A 14,020-nucleotide genomic window follows, 5' to 3' on the forward strand; every position below is an offset into this window, starting at 1 on the left:
GTACATTTGTTGAAGGACTATCTAATTGAAAAAATATATATTACAGAATTTACTTTTATTAAATTAGTGAATCAATTTTACATTTTTAAAAAAAAAATTATAAAAAGAAAATTATTATAAATATATTTATTATTAAGAATTAAATACTTCCTATTTTCATATTAAATAAGAAAACCCGGAGAAATGCGAGTCGGACTCGCATATGAGGGTTCCGTACCAATTTTAGGGTTTTTGATCAACGGGACGTATAACATATATTAACAAATTTAAAAGTGTTCACATTTTGCATGAATTTAACTACATATATAAGTTTATATAATTTTTTTTATGACATACTTATAAATGTTGCTTATAAAAAAAAATTATAGCTATTATTATATATATTATTATAGCTACCTTAAAGCTCTTGTAGAATTTTCTCCTTTATGTATATTGTTAGTGAAAACTTACAACTTAAAGTGAAAATTGAACTTTGTACTAAATTTCATAATTGTTGGTCCACAGACCAGACAGATACTCTATACACAGATTACACGGCAAATTTGCATACAAAATGCAGCAAAAACTATGCATTAATGCTCGTATCTTTTGATAACGTTGAGTTGGAAGTCTTTGAATTTTTTTTCACACAGTTTCTTAAAAAGGACCCACAATTAAATGAACAACAAAAAACTTCTTAATATTTTATTTTTAAAATTTTCAAGGAAAAAGAAGTGAGGAAGTATTAAGTATAATATAAAATGTAATATAAGTATTAATTTGATGATAACAATATTATCCTCCTTTGCGTCTCGGAGTCAGGTAGAAAAAAGAGTTTCTATGTTTAGAACTCTAACTAGATTGTATGTAAGTCAATTTATGATGATTTCTGAAAATATTTAATCAATATCCATATAAAACTTGCCACTTCTAAAATGTTTGAAAATTGTTATTGAATATTATTAATTTATAGCTTAATTAATAATAATAGTTTTAATTTATTCTTATTAGAACATTTCGACGGTCCCTAGGCAAAGTATTTATTGAAAAATTGAAATATATTGAATTAAATGAAATATGTAGAATTAAAGTATTAAGTAAAAATTATTAAAAATTTAATTTATTGCTGTTTCGAAATACTAAAAAGAATAGTTTTCGATAACATACACGCTTAAAAAACGCTTAAGTAATGATATTATTTGGGATGTGACGATGCACAGCATCTGTGAGAGAGGGCGCTGTATACTTCCCTTTGATTATCCAATGATTTTCACTTCCGGTTGCTGTCTTCGACCAATCAGCGATCGCCGGAAGTCACGTGGTCTCAGGTGGTAGGGCGCCGGAACGTATAATAGGCGACACTACGCTTCTTACCACATAGCGTCGTTATTTCCCATCAGAGTAACATCGTTTAAAAGTGAAAGTGCTGTGGTAAGTGTAGTGTTGGAGGTGGAATTTCTTCACATCGTGAACCGGATTTCTATATCGGGCCTACTCCTGGAAAGGACTCCAGCAAAGATGTTCATCCTCATCAAGAGAATTTGCTTTTGTGAAATTCAAAGGTAACAAACTGGACAACGGGTGAGTCATTTGAATCTCTTGTGTAACAAGTATCTACATGCATGTAATACTGTTCTATTGCTTGGTATTATATATACCAATACTGTAGTGGATTCTGAGCTTACCGAACACGGCTGTGTTATAACCTACAATAAGTTTAGGTATATGTCTCAGATTTTCAGCAGTTATGGCCCAATTTTATTCAACTAACGGGCATTGCAAAAAGCAAGAGGACTCATCGCTTGTTTAACGCTCTCGGCATAATGTCATGCGATGTAAACGGAGTTTACTAAATAAATCGGTTTTCACCGAGTTTACTTAGTTGTATTATCCATTAATATACTACCTTCGTTTAAATACGATAAATTCGTTAGGAGCGTATCCTGAGCGAGTTATCAAATATATAAAAAATTCTGTTCTCCTAATATATATCAGGGAAGCGGATTATTTAATAGTTGCCAGTTGTCAAAACCAGATGGCGTTGCCTGTCACTCTGACGTGACACCGATCGATGACAATCAGAAATGGGATCGGAACAAGCTCCGGTCCCAACCACCTTATTCTGCGACATATATAAGTCTGTCTATTTTTAGATAAATCTTTTTTATTATTTTGTAATAGGATAACTACTAACGTTGTTGAAATGTTATCGCTGGGAGCGTATCCTAAGCGAGTTAACGAATAACAATGGATAAATCTGCGTGGGAGTTTCTTTTGGCTTCTTTTGACAATTGCAGGCGAATACTCGGAAGAATTAGACACAAGGATTCGAAGACAATTTCAAAGCCTCCTGGCAGGAAAAGTGTTTCAAACACGGAATATCGGAGGTTCATTTTCTCAATCCTGGAGGAGTGAGGATAAAAGAATTGTGGATTTGCTGCTTATTCATGGTTACTGCCATCGCTGTGAACGTCATAACATTTAGCAATGGGCTCCATAGTATTTAGCAATCACGGGATCTTCTGTATGGCCTCTTCGGCAAAAGTTCTAGCCAGTCGCCTTATCTTAGTTGCCTTAAGAGGGACTCGGGCTATTACTTGACATAAGGTATGTCCAACTATTTAAAGTGCATTTATCCGTACATTAGAATTTAAAAAAGCTCGGTACTATTTTAATGCTCTCAATTGTACGGGAGGGGGGCAGTTATAAGGAGGCTGCCTCTGAGCGTATCGGAGGCAGTGGCTGATGGTTTGGGCTCCGTAGGCCCTTCCCGGTTTAATCGCGGGAATGCATCTAGCCATTTACCTCCATGCCACCAATAATCCTTTTCCAAGATTATTTGAAGCAGTTAGACCTTCGTCAACCGTACATGCATCAAAAATTGAGAAGCATGCGTTGAGTATGAAACTCTAGCACGTTTAATTATACATTAGCAATTGTCAAGTATCAGTGCATACCGGATATCGGAAGTATGGAGTGAGAACCCGCCGACGGGTAACACAAGCCCAGAACTTAGTACAAGGTGTTGCATGATTGTTAATAATTTTATTTAAATGTAACCGTATCTTCCTGTATACATGGTGTTAAGAAATACGGAGGCTGCCTATGGGTATATCGGAAACGGGTGTAGATGGTTTGGGGGCTCTGAAAACTCTTTTCGACTTAATAATGAGCATTCTCCATATCGTCTCTGGCTTTATCCAATAAGAATTTTCAAGCGGTTCGAGAAAGCAAGGATAGAAAATAGTTCGACTCACGTTCTACAACTGATAAAGCAAACCAATAGGATATGGATGGTTGAGTAATGGATAAAAAGAAGCAATGTGTCAAAACTAAATTAAAAAACTAAAATAGCGGGTTCAAGTATTATAAAAAGTCGCCAAAAGTTTCTTTGGGCTAATTTGGCATTACCCTCGTGCAAGTGAGTGCACATCCCCGCGAGTGCCGCGGCAAAAGTATTTTATAGCTGACGTACTATATAATAGATACCGTACATCCCTGTGGTGCATTCGAGTAGCCATCAGAATTGAAGCTGATGTAGTGGGAGAAATCTATAATCCATCTAGAAGAAAAGAATCCAGCTAGAAAATGCGACGGCTACTGATGTTAGTATTTGGAAAAAGAAGTAAAATTTGCATCTAGCAAGAGTAAGAAGCAGGAGAAGGAGGAAAAGAAGGCAGCTAAATAATTCAGAAGGCAAATCAAGACCAAATTAAAGCCGCCAGTTGAGCGGCTTATTACTGAAGTTGTTAGATATGACAGAATATGAAATGCGAGAATTACAGACGACAACCTTTTATTACTAAGTTGTTGGATACGACAAAGTATGATACACAATAATATTGCAAAAAGACTATCAAGAAGTTGCATTCGTTTTTTGTAACTTTGGTTCCAAAGCTGAGGAAAGCTAATGAAAATAATCGTCTTCATGGGACATGAGGGCTGTGTAAAGGTAGTTACATATATACCTTGACGATATCCACGTGCGTAACGTAGATATTCCGCCGCATATTGCCATGAATTTTGCATAAACTGAACCTGGCTAGCGAGGTATACACGTAGTCACAACTCCAATATGGCGGAGAGCATGTTGGATGTCTACGACATCATTAAGTCCGGGGAAGTCGGACGTTTAAATTGAGTGCATCTGTATTTAAATCGTATATTTTGACACTGTGAAGTTGCTCCTAAAAGCGAATTTCAGAGTGAACTATTGTAGTTCTAAAATACAGCTAAGAAGCGATAATTGAAATATTATAAAATTGATACCTTTATATGTGAATGTATAGTAGTATCAATTACTTATAACTTTATTACACTTCGAAGAATGATATAATCATTAGTCGGCCTGAATTTTGTTGAAAAACTAATGAGCTCATAAACTCACATTTTCTAACGCATCGTATATCAAGTACAGTTTGCTTCAAAACCGTACCTAAGTAGCAGATAGGACATTCATATCATGAATTGTCGGTCTGGTTGTGGATCGGGTAAGCATTCACTGATGCTGTTGTGAAGTTGTAATACTCAAAGTATGTGATAATGAAATCAAGTCTTAAATTTTACAAATGCGTTCAAAGGTTTGACCAGTATAAGAATATATTATTGGGCTAAGTACATAATATTTTATAGAGCATTCTATTAAATACTCTAGTGTTATAAATATGTTGTACTAATGGCATCAATTACAAGGTAAAAATTAACTTGACTAACTACTTCATCATCATCATCATCAGCCTGTCCTCGTCCACTGCTGGACGTGGGCCTCTCCAATGGCGCGCCGCTGGGCTCTATCTTCGGCTCTCTGCATCCGGCCGTTGCCGCCACCTTGCGGACATCGTCACCCCATCTAGCGGGAAGACGGTCTTTAATTACGCTTGCCAAGGCGTGGTGTCCACTCTAGAACGCGTCTACTTACTATAAATTTATTATAGTTGTTAAAAAAGGAAGTATGGAGTTGGTTGCCGGTTCTATCTACGACCCGCTGTCTGAGCCGGAGATGGTTTCCAATAGATCGGACGACATTTTCATTGTCATTTCGATCCTGCTCGTACTTATAACATCATATCTCGTTTAGAAATATTTTGGTGAAACAGGTGACCTGTCGAAAATTACGCTCTAGAGACGGTGGTGTCATCCTAAGAAAAATGTTTTTCTAAGTTCTACATTAAGAAACTAGCTAGACCACCGGAAACAGGCTACAAAAGGTAACAATTTTGTTGTGTAACTTAGAGGTGAGGCTACGCAAGGGCTTCATGAATAATAATGAATACTTATATAAACAGGTTATTAAATTATTATCAAAAGAAGTGAGCACGTCTAGCTTTATTATTTAGACGGTTATGCGAGCTTCCTTTCCTACTCATGCTTATCAGCGAGTTGCGGATCATCTTTTAAAATTTGTTTGTATGCAAATTATAAGTAAATCTAATAATTGAAGTTAGATTATTTTGGCTCAGCTTCCGGCAGAGCGATTATTAATTGAATTAAAAAATTAAGCAATTAACAATTTGCTTATAAATAAAACAATGTTACTCATGTTTTTTGTGGTTTTACAGATCAATTTATCTGAATGTATCAGAATCAGTTTATACAATCATTCTGATTTAGATCACATAGCGTCGTGCGTGGTCACCAGGAGTTATAAACACGTCTCTCACAGATGCTGTGCATCGTCACATCCCAAATAATAGTACAAGTTTTACATAACAATAAAACTTGTATTATTGTGGAGAGACGATGCACAGCATCATTTTAAGGCTCCTGGTGAGAATCTGCTATGAGGTAAGAAGCGTAGTGTCGCCTATTATACGTTCCGGCGCCCTACCACCTGAGACCACGTGACTTCCGGCGATCGCTGATTGGTCGAAGACAGCAACCGGAAGTGAAAATCATTGGATAATCAAAGGGAAGTATACAGCGCCCTCTCTCACAGATGCTGTGCATCGTCTCTCCACAATAATACAAGTTTTATTGTTATGTAAAACTTGTACTATTTTTGAAATTTTGAAAAAATATTACTTTGTACTTTTCTTTGTTGGAGTAGACCGATTAAATATTGAGAATTTTCGCTTTCGATACTTTAGCTAGGGACCATCGACTATATAGTATACACTGACCTGTTAAAAAATATATTTTAGTCTTAAAACATTCATCAACGCCATCTTAATAGGTAATATTGAAAATACTCCATCGCTCTAGTATGGTTTTAGTTTGACTTCTCAAAACTAGAGGGATGTCTAAAAAAAGGTATTTAAAGAAATGTCTTTGCTTTAGCTAATATTTACGAAACCAAATTAATAATAACTGACTTTAAACGCTTGGTTGTGAGTTCGATTCCAGCCCGGGGGAATGAAATTAAAATTAAGGCAAGAGAGAAAAAACGGCGTTGAGATCTGCCACTCAACACGCAATGCTTCAAAGAACGTGGCAATGAAGTGTACCTACCTTGAATCTACCTACCTTGCTATGTGTGATACAACGTGAAGGTTAAAAAAATATAAAAAAATCTAAAGCTATTTTAGGAAGTTGTTATTAAAAGTTCTTTTTAAAAAATACTCTCCGTTTCTCTGTAAAATTTTTTATGGATAAGAGGGATGGTTTTCATACAAATTTTTGATCCTTTAATTTTCTTAGTTTTCTCGTTATCCACATTTCATCATTTAATACACATACTTTAAAAATGTTCACCCAAACACCTAAGTAAACAATTAATAATTATATTTGCTTATATATAGTCATAGTTCAAACAATGAAACGATTATAAAATTACATATAATTCTTATGTTATATTTCTTTTCTTTCATTTTATTTCTCATGATTTCTTCACTAACACAGTTTTAGAGTTTACTTTTTGGATGCCATTTTTCCACAAGGTTAAGTCCGAGGCCGTCATGATACATTGAGGCGGCGTCATAGTGTAAGCGGGGTGGTTGTAGGTTCGATCTCCACTCAGGGGAACTATTATTTAATATTTTTGAATTACTAGAGAAGTAGCCTGTTAGATATATTTTTTGTTTAATCTTTACATAAATTGTAGGCAATGTGCGTTCTAAATAATCTAAATGCGTTCTGTAGCTTTTACGTGAAAGAGAAAAAAACTTTGAAGTTATAGTAGAATTCATATACCCGCTCCAATAGACAAAGCGGTGTTGAGTTCCGCTACTGAACACGCAAACGTGGGTAAATCGGGAAACCCTATCCTGCTAAGCGGGAAAAAAGCGTGAAGCTACCCATCCAAATCGTGTTAAATCCGTATTAAAATAAAACAAGAAAATAGTGCTACAACACAATATTTATTCAATGAATACATTTATTAAAATTCTTATACAAAACTAATGATTTAAAATCAGATTATCAAAAATATTTTATTCACAAATCATTATTGTATCCTAATATTATAATATATTCGTTTTATTTCTTGGACGGAATTAGATGACTTATATTATAGTAAAATTAGTAAAGCTCTGTGACTTTCTCCATGAAGCAACTAGCATTAAATTAACAATGGAACGTTAACGAATGCAGTTAATGAATAACGACTTCTCGTACTAACATATTATATATGGTGAATAAAGTCCATAAAATAATGAGAATTCAGTCTGAAAACTCTAGCGTGTAATGTGAAATATGGCAATATTACTTTCAGATCTGGCCATAGGAAGAGTTATTTAGATGATTTAATTGCTTATTCAAATCATTATAACAGCCGATGACAATAATATCATAATTAACAATTAAAATTAGTTATTATTTTTCCGTGTGTTACTGACTTTTTATTATGTTATCTTCGTTACACATATACACCTCTTCCTATAAAAACCTTTCTAAAACTTTCATGGTACTCAATAATCTCTAGCTTTCTCAGAAATCTTATAATTACTCCTCCTCCGTTCTGTGTAGAGTGGAATTCCATTTCCATTCCTAGACTCATACCCGTTGGCGTTACGAATGCCGTTATCGTAGTACTTAACACTAGTGACAGGTTCCTTATAACCTCGGCTCTTAGTCACTGAGTTCACTTCCCTCGACTCTATTATTTCCTTCGATCGGCCGTCTCTAGACGGTATTATCTTTTTACTGACGGTCTCCACGGTGTCAGTCACGCTGGGCCGTCCCGGGTCACCTGACCGCGTCGTGTATCGATAAGTTTCCGAGTAATTATCGCTGCTATTACTCTCCCGCCGGTTGACTGGCGATTTTAATCGAGTTTCCAAACGCGACACAAAAGGACTCGTTTCCCTGTTCAGTGATTCTGTTTTGTACAATGGTATTTTGCGCTCCTCCGATATCCGCTCCTTGTAATGAGGCGACGGGGTGCCGTATCGCGAAGATAATCTGCTGCCGTCGGATTCATCGTCGTGCAAAGTTTGATACAGTTCGGGAGCTCTCTCACGGAGACCCTTGAGGAATATTTTCTTTTTATCAGTTTCATCGAACGATTTATTGTAACCGTTCGTGTGGCCATTAGTTATCGTCTTACCGTATCGAGCACCGAATAATCCGTCACGTCTGCGTTCGGTTTCCCGAGAAACCGCATCGGCTAGATCGCGCTGGCTCCTATTTATTATCGACACAATGCCTGGGCTTTTCAGTTGTTCTGGCGTCTCGTCGAGCCGACTCAAATGAGGATTTGATTTGTACATAGTGGAGTAGTTTCTGTTCATTCCTGAGACGTACCTTGGGTGAGTTTGTTCGGGTGCGCCCATAGCAAAACTTTTGCTTCTGTTCAGACCTTTGTAGGTCCGCGCCGGCTTCGCTGGGCCCGGCGGGTGCCCGTTTACTTTTCCTTCTGTGTTTGACGATACGTTGTTAGGAATATTAATGGCACTTGTAGAACGTTTGTTGGAAGTGAGCCTTTGCCAGTATTTATTTGAGCTAGGCTTCTCCGCTTTCTCTTTACGCTCGTGGAGCTTGCGCGGTAGTGTTTGAGCACTCCGTGTATAATCTTCTTCAGCTTCACTGTTCGGATTTAGCCGACTCGTCGAGTGGCTGTATCTGCCTAGTGTACTGGTGTACTGGCCCCTGGAATGTGACAAAAAATCATTTGTTAAAATTTCTTTAAACATCGTGATCAAACGACACGCCTGCCCACGTAAATTTATTGTCTATGTTGTATCATAAAAACATGTAATCTTATATTTTAAAACGTAATTGGACTCAATGGGGATTCTACCCACACTGTTAGCTCGCTTTGTTTACTCGTATCAAAACACTGGCAATTTAGCCTCTCTAGCTATGCATACATGATACTTATCGTGACATGTACATACATTACCGATAGCAAAAACTACAGTCAAGACGGCCATTATACTCGAATATTCTGCTGTAATTTTTAAATTCATACATACAAAGATACCAGAATAAAACTAATGACATTTTTTACTTGTAAATGTAAACCAGGAAACAATATAATTACAATGAGCGACGTCAAGTGAACTAATTTACATCATATGACACCTACTACACCTGTTTGAAGAATTCTCTCGCAATGAGTCATTATTTTTATTATTACCAACCAATAGTAATAGTTTACGTGAAATGACTGTTTGAAACGAACGCGACTGAGTCAACGTTTCTAGGCTAAATAAGGGCTGTTTTGTCAAGAACCGCTTTTGTCCATTTTAGGTAAAGGCATGGACGACTGCGTAATTGAATGGCAAAATATGCCGGAACGTCTCTGCTTCACCTTATTGATTGCAATTCACTATTGATGGATTATAAAGGACATTTAATTTTATATTTATAGTGATAAATATTTCAAAAGGCACTCCTGAAAGCTTTATACTAAAAACTTAGTTCCAGATCTGTCAAAGTAAAGATAAAACTAAAAGTAAAGTTGACTTTGACTTTGATTTTATATTGCAATAAATATCAGAGTCATTTCTAAAATAAACAATGAAAACTAAACGCTAATATAATATAAGTAAAAACTTATTACTCTCTGTCTATAAGATATTTCTTATCCGCATTATTATGCGGATGAAGCGTTAGGTACAATAAAATTTAAAACTACAATATATCATCGGTTTACTAGAAAGATTTAAATTTTAAGTATTATTTCATAATGAGATTGTCGTAGTACAACCGTTCATACATTTTTTTTTATTTTAAAAACGTGTGCATCTTCCTTTGTGTAGATAAAATACAGCTTTGAGTAATAACTATCTGTTGAACATACATATAAAATATCTCTATGTAGACGATAAATTGATATTGTCCTTACTAAACGTAACTAAAGTAAATAAATAAGTAGAATTATGCAATCGTATCTAAATGTTATTTAAAAACAAAACTATTACAAATTAGCCAATACTATTCAATAAAAACTATAGCTTTCTCTCCATAAGTTTGGTCCGAAGGAATGGCGTTTAAATTTCAATTTCCTTAAACGATTTTAGAACACGGATAAAAACAGACAAATTAGTATGCGACTTGGTCGCCAGTTTCAAAATAAGCATATTACGAGTGTACAAAATATACATAGTTATTCTATATTTACATAAAGTATTCTCCATAACAAAAGATATCGCTTTTCGCTATTTCTATTCAGAATAAATAGAAACTGAGTAGTTCTTCATAATCTGTACTTAAGCTATGTTATTTAATATTTTAAATAATTAATTAATTTTAGAAATTAATTGTTTCATTTATGATTCAAATTGTACTATTTTATTTTTTTCATTCATTTTTCTTATATATTCTCGTCTCTAATAAATTACTTTGTATTAACAATTCTTAACAACTGCGTCGCTCTGTTAATTATAAATTGTAATAGATACGACAAAAGCAGCGCGACCGCAAGGAAAAATTCTTGTAACTACTATATTTATGTACCTTTTTATTTCCGCCTTTGAAGTAACTTCATTTTTACTGGTATGTTTATTTTATATACATATTTTTTTTAGCAGGGTAGGCCGAGATAGCCTAGGGTTAAGACAGGCCGCCCCTATTTTGCACCGAATTCTTGAGGCATTGCCTGTTGAGTTGCGGAATTCAACACCTCGCTCTGCATTGACAGCAGAGCGAAGAAAAGAAAACAATAAACATTTCATTTCCTCGAATGGGAATCGAACCCAAAACCTGTAGCGTTTACATTCTCACGCTCGTGCCACTACGCCACAACTGGCCTCGACATTTTGCAATAGCAAATTATTATTAGTTTAGATGTCAGAGCTAATAGCTGTAATTGCGTACGAGACATGCTTGTTATATGAGACAAAAAGATCTATATAGACTTCAAGATTTAAAAAAATATAAAAACTATTAAAAAACCATACATATTTTGCCCCATAATTATATGATAACATCAAAACAAGAAGTAATAATTAAATTTTATGCATGGCATCTCGAGTGTAGGTGGTGGCATGGATCTCTCGTAGGACAAGATTCTATTTAAGGTTCACATAATAACAGGTGGGCATTGTTAATAAAATTTTAATGCTTGTTAACGCTTTTAGTCAAAAATTATAATTTATAGTAGCGTTTAATTTGTTTCGTTTATTTTTATTGTATAACGTAAATAAGTTATGTATATATTAGATTTATAAGAAATAACCACTTTTGTGGATAATTCAATTATTCTTAGAGTAGGTATATCTTAATTTAAAATGTTAATTTGTTTTATATATTAAACTACTGTAATATAAGTGTTATTATTATCGAATAGGTACATATCTCACCTATCTCGGTGGTCACGGCTGTCTGTAGCCGCGGCTCGTCTCGCACTGCCCTCGTACTTGTGCTCTCGGCCGTAGATGCTGGGCGCGAAGGGGTCCTCGCCGAGGTAGTACCGGTGCGGGGGCGCGACGGGGGGCGCTAGATCCCCTCCGTACTGCTTGTACGTACGCGTGTGCTCCGGCGACGGCGTACGGGAGTTACGCCAACGAGTTCGACGCTCAGCTGATGCTGAACGGATTTTCCCAACCAACTTCCTAATAGAGTTCCCTATTGTCGAACCTACAGATTTACGCGGTGGACCCTCAGCAAAACGTGTCTTTTGGTTTTGTTTTCGTTCGTCTCTATCGCGTCGACGAGGTGGGGTTCTGTCTCTGTCAGAGCTGCCTCGACGGTCTCTAGGCGGGGAGTAGTCAGGAGGTGGTTCCGTTGCGCCCTCTTCGCGGCTATCCCTGGAACGGCCTGAATTATCATTTCGTGATGAACTTCTATAACCACTGTCGTAACGGTGTTCCTCAGAAATTCTTTGTTTCGAATGACGCTTTCTTTCTGGAGCTACAGGTGGGCGATAGTCATCCTCAATTGATGGTTCCCGGAATGAGCGGTCTGTTTCTAGTGGCCGGAACGGAGACCCACGTGGCGGACTGTGCATGGTCGATGACGATACGTAGGCGGAGTCATCGCGTGAAGGCGGATGGCGACGCCCGATCGGTGACGATCTTCCTTGAGGTGATTCGCGTTTATTATAAACATGCCTAGTGGAATCGTTTAAGCGGTCGTTGCTAGCATATGGTGAGCGCACCGCCGGTGGGGACGGGGAGGAGCTCCGTGGCTCTGGCATCCTCGGCTTACTGGCACGCCGTTGTGACCAATCAGCCACTCCCTTAAAATATCCACCAGTTCTGTTTCCTGATACTACTGGACGTTCGTCAGATGGTGTGGACGATTTAGTTTTCCGTAGAACTCGATCTCCGTACACCGGTGGCGGTATAGAAGAATTTGTTTTCCCGTAGTAGCCTTCGTCTTCCGGTTTATTTTTCACATAATATCCAGCGGGTGGCCTTTCGATTTCCTCAGCAATAGAGTCGTGGGAAGAACGGGAGTCGCTGCCGAAGTGACTTTCTAACCACTTAGACGTTTCTTTTTTACGTGTTTCCTCTTCAATGTCAAAGTTGGTGGGTCGTTTCGCGTAATCTTTTTCGTGATCTGAAAAAAAGATAACACGTAAATATACAAAATAAACGTGCGCGCGCGCCGTGCTTTACGGCGGAATGATGGTTGCTGCCTTGCTGGTTGGGCCGCGCCTCGCATCCTCACACGGGCTGTCGTAATATTAAGTCAATAAGTTTGCCAAACTACTGAAGGTCAATGCGAGATGCAAACACACGAGACATTTTACTTAACTGCTACGACAGTAGTGCCGTAAATCATAATTATGCTGTATTTATTTGTGGATCACTTGGTTAAGATAAATGTAATGTTATTAATGATAGTTCTCATTAATATGTATTGATGGTAGAAAAAAAATAAACTATATTATGACAAACAGAAAAATATAAATGCTTAGTAAAATTTTGTATTTAAGCATCATTAAAATTTCACATCGTTCTTCAAAAAAGTTAACTAACACTATATGAAAACATTTTTTTTCTTTTTTGTATACCAATAGAATTTGTTTTTTAAAAACTACCTATGTATATATAATAATATTTGCAACCAAATAATACCGCGTTAATATTTGATGAACTATTTAAACATTATTTGAAAATATTATGCAAAAATAAATATTATTTATTTCTAAAGGAGATAAACAAATTGGTACATTGCAAAAAACAGCAAAATGTAACTGGTAAATGTAGATAATAATGAACTTCACCTTTTATATAGATTAGGTACCAATCTAATAATTTTTAGACAACCTAAGTAAAGTTATATTTTTTTTATAATATTTAATTCATTAAGCGCTTTAACGCCATATCTTTGATTTTAAACTAAGAAATTAAACTTCCCACACAACCATCTTTTGCAATAGTTTGTATTAATGTTAACAACTTTAAGAGTTACAAAACTTAATTATAGATAAAAATCGACCATCTTACACCATAACAATATCAATCATTCAATATATAAATCAAGCAGAGGAACCCTAGTGTTGAGACTCTCTGTCCTCCACATTTACTTGATTTTTTTTATTTAAGATTATAACCCATTTAAATATTAAAACGTCGCGTATATTTATTTAATCGTTTTTATTTCCGTCGTTAGTAGATTTAAGATAGTTTGCAAGTTCTGGCTCAAGGATGCTTATGTACAAATACTAAGCCTGTTTTTTTTTCTTTTATTTTTTCACTTAAAAAAAATTATA

General features: G+C 36.0%; 1 protein-coding gene across 3 annotated transcripts in view; it reads right to left on the reverse strand.

The window, feature by feature from the left end:
* Positions 1-7,255: 7,255 nt before the first annotated feature.
* chas (chascon) overlaps positions 7,256-14,020 on the reverse strand; it is an 84,902-nt gene continuing 78,137 nt past the window's right edge. For all 3 annotated transcript variants that reach the window (XM_085193807.1, XM_085193806.1, XM_085193805.1), the window contains exons 11-12: positions 11,661-12,861; positions 7,256-9,003 (exon numbers count right to left, since the gene is read on the reverse strand). In XM_085193807.1, the coding sequence (XP_085049933.1) occupies positions 7,824-9,003; positions 11,661-12,861 (2,381 nt within the window). In that variant the 3' untranslated portion in view covers positions 7,256-7,823. The remainder of the gene's footprint in view (positions 9,004-11,660; positions 12,862-14,020) is intronic.

This window comes from Heliconius melpomene, chromosome 12 (genome assembly GCF_056956725.1).
Source record: "Heliconius melpomene rosina isolate 202511_hmr_F chromosome 12, ASM5695672v1, whole genome shotgun sequence".
In the NCBI taxonomy this organism is placed as follows: domain Eukaryota; kingdom Metazoa; phylum Arthropoda; class Insecta; order Lepidoptera; family Nymphalidae; genus Heliconius; species Heliconius melpomene.